This window comes from Portunus trituberculatus, chromosome 46, assembly GCF_017591435.1.
Source record: "Portunus trituberculatus isolate SZX2019 chromosome 46, ASM1759143v1, whole genome shotgun sequence".
NCBI lineage: Eukaryota > Metazoa > Arthropoda > Malacostraca > Decapoda > Portunidae > Portunus > Portunus trituberculatus.
Genome location: NC_059300.1, coordinates 30155235 through 30160234, shown reverse-complemented (window position 1 = coordinate 30160234; position 5000 = coordinate 30155235). Strand labels below are relative to the sequence as shown.

Genomic DNA, 5000 nt, shown 5'->3' with positions numbered 1-5000 from the left:
AGCGACTAACGAAAAAACGACCTCGAACGACTTTCTAGTTTAGCGTGCTGCGTGTGTCGTGTTCCTGTCGCACCGCGGCGCCGGATCGTCGTGTCGTGCTGGACGGAAGACGACCACCATCACAACCCTCCCCTTTGGAATCTTGAGTGTTAGTGACCACCCGCGCTTCCGGACGCTATGAAACTCCCATTCCTGGAGCCTCGGGAACCTGGGAAACAGGTGGGTCAGGTGTGGTCACATTAGCTTAGGTTGGGTTGGGATGCGTAAGGAATTGGGTTGGATTCGGGTTAGGTTGGACTGAGTTGCGTTGAGTTGGGTTGGATTCGAGTAGGTGAGGTGAAATAGTGTTTTGGTTAGGCTTGGTTAGGTTAGGTTAGGTTTGGGGTCGGTTAGGTTAGAATAGGTTAGGTAAAAGGAACTGAGGTGAGGCCAAGTGTAGGGGACGTGTAGGGACATGTAAAGGACCACAAATGACTGATAAATGAATCGAAATGGGAGGAAGGAAGGAAGAACTGAGAGATGGACGTAAGAATGTAAGGAAGAAAGGAATGAAATAATTGATCAGTTAGATTAGGTTAGGTAAACGTGATACGCTACAGAATAAAAAGGAAAAAAAAATAAAACAAAAGATGGACGAGATAGAAGAAAGAACTGAAACATGAATGAAAGTGAAGGAAGGAAGGAAGGAAGGAAGGAAAAGTGAATGAGTAAATGGAACATGGAAGTGAACAGGAAAGAACCGAAAGAAAGAATTGAAACGTGGAATTGAATTAAGGAAAGCAAGGAACAAGTGACACGAAATAAAATGAAAAAGAAAGGAAGAGGGAAGTGAGAGATGTAGTTAGAAGAGGGTGAGAGAAGCAAGGGAGAAGTTAAGAGGGAGGAAGAGGAAGAGGAAGAGGGAAGGAAGAGAAGAGAAGGAGGGAACAGTTAAGCAATGGGATATAGATAAGAGGTCAGGTAGTTGGTGATAGAGAGAGAGAGAGAGAGAGAGAGAGAGAGAGAGAGAGAGAGAGAGAGTTATTACAGACCGTTTGACCTAAGAGAGAGAGAGAGAGAGAGAGAGAGAGAGAGAGAGAGACACCGGTATCCATGACAACCACTCTTTGCATTCACTTAAATCCATCACACTCACTTTTGCTCTCTCTCTCTCTCTCTCTCTCTCTCTCTCTCTCTCTCTCTCTCTCTCTCTCTCTCTCTCTCTCTCTCTCTCTCTCTCTCTCTCTCTCTCTCTCTCTCTCTCTCTCTCTCTCTCTCTCTCTCTCTCTCTCTCTCTCTCTCTCTCATGACACCTGTTCAAAGCCTTCCCTTCGCGACTCGACACTCTTCAAAGAGAGAGAGAGAGAGAGAGAGAGAGAGAGAGAGAGAGAGAGAGAGAGAGAGAGGAAATTAAGTGCCTTTGCCTCGACCCGTGCATAGGTGTGAGAGGTGATGACAGGTGTTGTGGTTGCTGCTGCTGCTGCTGTTGTTGTTGTTGTTGTTGTTGTTGTTGATGGTGGTGGTGGTGGTGGTGGTGGTGGTGGTGATACATTGCGAGAGATAACCCGATCTTTAGGAAATCTTTGCTGTCTCTCACCACGACTATTTTCAAAGCTCTTGTAGATCATTTTGACTAATTCCTTTGATTGTTTTATGGAGACAACAATTCAAGTGGGCCTTTTTTCTTTTTTCTAATATCATTTTTTTCCCTCGGTAGTTCTCCCTCTTACATAAAAAAAAAAAAAATAAATGAATAAATAAATTACCCAGGTTCCAAAGACTGCTTCTTCTGTTAATATCGCCAAAATGTACTTAACTTGTCATTAACACCGTAAAAAAAAAAAATAAAAAAATAAAATAAAAAAATGACAAAATCCGCGTCACATCAGCTAAATAGAACCCTGAATGTAGTTGAGGTGCAGGCAGAAACGTTGCAGTGTATAGTCCTGTCATTGTAAACGTAGGAAAAGCAACGTTGAAAGAGCTGTGTCACTTCAACTATATGGAAACTTGAATGTAATGGAAGTGCAGGCAGAGGCGTTGCATTGTACGTACGGTCGTGAATGCGTTTGTGAGTGTGTTAGAATGTGTGTGTGTGTGTGTGTGTGTGTGATTTATAGTGTGTCAGTGTGTGTGTTAGTGTGTGAATGTGTGAGAGTGTTGGAATGTGTGAGTGTGTGAGTGTGTGTATTGGTGTCGTGTGTCCGGCAGGCGTGGCGCGGCGGGAGAGTGTTTTCGTGTTAATTAATGTCTCGTTAAGGTTCCATCAAAGGTTGGTAAGGTGGAAAAAAGACAGATGTGGATGAGCTTGTGGATCGGTATACATGCTAGGGGGATGTGTGTGTGTGTGTGTGTGTGTGTGTGTGTGTGTGTGTGTGTGTGTGTGTGTGTGTGTGTGTGTGCAAATACATCACATGCAAACGTCAGTCATGCATGTTTGAGTATATGACCTTTTGTATGCAAATGCACACTGTCCTGTCATGCATGTAGACGCGATCATGCAGACATACATAACACCCTTCATGCGCATACATATAGCCTTGTAACACACACACACACACACACACACACACACACACACACACACACACACACACACACACACACACACACACACACACACACACACACACACATGAACTTCCGTGCGTTGCTCTGGGAAACACCTGAGTAATGTATGTACCTGTGTGTGTCGCGTCCGTTCAGCCAGGTACACTCAGGTACAGCTCCGGTCAATCAGCGTGACTGTCCTAAGCTTGTAGTTGAAATGTGATACGATATTGTAATGGATGTTTTCCTCAATGTACAATGAAAAAAAATATCATTATTTATCTATCTGTATTTATTTATTTTGTGTTTATCAACCTGTCTTTCCATATATTATTTATCTATGCATCTTTCTGTCTGTCTGTTGTGTTTTTGTCTATCTATCTGCGTTTCTGTCTGTCTGTCTGTCTGTCTGTCTCTATCTCTTTGTGTGTGTACGTAACGAGGCGTGGCTGTACAAGGATAGCGGTCAGGAGGTGTGTGTGTGTGTGTGTGTGTGTGTGTGTGTGTGTGTGTGTGTGTGTGTGTGTGTGTGGAGTGTGGCGGAGCAGAGGGCAGTGTCTCCCGCTGGGCAACACGCGGCACAGTGCCAGACACAGACGGTGCCACGCTCCAAATGTGCTCGCCCTTCCCTCCTCCTCCTCTCCACTCCTGCTGGCTGCCCTTCCCTTCCTCCCTTCCCTTCCTCCCTTCCCTCTCCTCTTTCCATCCTTCGCTTCCCCTCTCTTCACTTCTATTTTCCTCTCTTCCTTTCCTTTCTTCATCTCATCCCTCTTCTCTCATTTACATCCTTCCCTCTTCGTTTCTGCCCTTCTCGTCTCTTTCTCTTCTTTTCTTCTCTTCTCTCTCTCTCTCTCTCTCTCTCTCTCTCTCTCTCTCTCTCTCTCTCTCTCTCTCTCTCTTCTCTCTTCTATTTTCATCCAATCCTCTTCTTCATTCTCCCTCCTCCATTCCCATCTTCACTCCCTCCTTCTTCTATGCATTCTTCTTCCCCCCTCCCCCCCTTCATAGCTCCATAGGCATAGGCTGATAGGCTACTCACTGGATCATTGTCTTTTAGGCCTACACTTTTTCCTCCAACCTCTTTAAGCTCCTCTCCACGCCCCATATAGTTTGTTGAGCCTCTCCTTCAGTATTCTCTCTCTCTCTCTCTCTCTCTCTCTCTCTCTCTCTCTCTCTCTCTCTCTCTCTCTCTCTCTCTCTCTCTTCTCTCTTTCTCTCTCTTCTCTTCCTCTTCCTCTTCCTCTTTGTTGTTTCTCTCCTCTTAAAGTCTCAAGGATGCACTCTTGGAGAGAGAGAGAGAGAGAGAGAGGGGGGAGTTTCAAAGTGGTTGTCGTGGGGAGTTGAAGGAAGAGTGAAATAAAGGAGGAGGAGGAGGAGGAGGAGGAGGAGGAGGAGGAGGAGGAGGAGGAGGAGGAGGAGGAGGAGGAGGAGGAGGAGAAGAAGATGAAAATGTTGTAGAGTATTATGGAAAATTCTCTCTCTCTCTCTCTCTCTCTCTCTCTCTCTCTCTCTCTCTCTCTCTCTCTCTCTCAGACACTATCAGACACTATCAGTGAACACCCTACAACTGCTGATTTCACCCACACATGCACATACACACACACACACACACACACACACACACACACACACACACACACACACACACACACACACACACACACACACACACACACACACATACAGTTCATCATTGGCTCCGTTAGCAAATTTTTTACCTCCTCAGTTTTCCTCCTCCTCCTCCTCCTCCTCCTCCTCCTCCTCCTCCTCCTCCTCCTCCTCCTCCTCCTCCTCCTCCTCTCCGAGTCCTCCTCCTCCTCCTCCTCCTCTCCTCCTCCTCCTTCTTGTCTCCCACTCACTAACACCCTGACATCTTCCTCCTTCTCGTCCTCCTCCTCATCTCTCTCTCTCTCTCTCTCTCTCTCTCTCTCTCTCTCTCTCTCTCTCTCTCTCTCTCTCTCTCTCTCTTATTATATCCTTTCGATGTTTTCCTCCTTGTTTTCCCCTCCTCCTCCTCCTTAACAAACCTCCTCCTCCTCCTCCTCCTCCTCCTCCTCCTGCTCTTGCTCCTCCTCCTCCTCCTCCTCCTCCTCCTCCTCCGTAAAAACTTCCCTCTCCTTCCCTTCATATGCACCACCCACACAATGCCCTTCTCCCTCCCCTCTCCACCACCACCACCACCACCTTACACAAGACACTCACGCTCACACTTTGAAAATCGCTCTCTCTCTCTCTCTCTCTCTCTCTTGGGAAAAGAAAGAAAAAAAGTGGAATATGAATGAGTTTTTTTCCTTCTTTTCTGTGTTGTATTTTTTTTTTTTTAGTCGTATTGCATTGTGGGTGTTTTTTTTTTCTCCTCCTCCTCCTCCCTCCTCCTCCTCCTCCTCCTCCTCCTCCTCCTCCTCCTCCTCCTCCTCCTCCTTTTCCTCCTCCATCCTCTCCTCCTCCTCCAGCTTTTTCCCCTCTTCTCT

At 46.4% G+C, this 5000-nt stretch overlaps 1 protein-coding gene across 31 annotated transcripts in view; it reads left to right on the top strand.

Moving 5' to 3' along the window:
* Positions 1-5000, top strand: part of LOC123520154 (ankyrin-2-like) — a 391211-nt gene that overhangs the window by 190291 nt on the left and 195920 nt on the right. Inside the window, exon 1 of one of the 31 annotated variants that reach the window (XM_045282126.1) lies at positions 1-219. This exon is cut by the window's left edge and continues 31 nt beyond it. The exons of the other annotated variants lie outside the window; for them this stretch is intronic. Within the exon in view, the coding sequence (XP_045138061.1) occupies positions 178-219 (42 nt within the window). The 5' untranslated portion in view covers positions 1-177. The remainder of the gene's footprint in view (positions 220-5000) is intronic. 31 annotated transcript variants of the gene reach the window in all.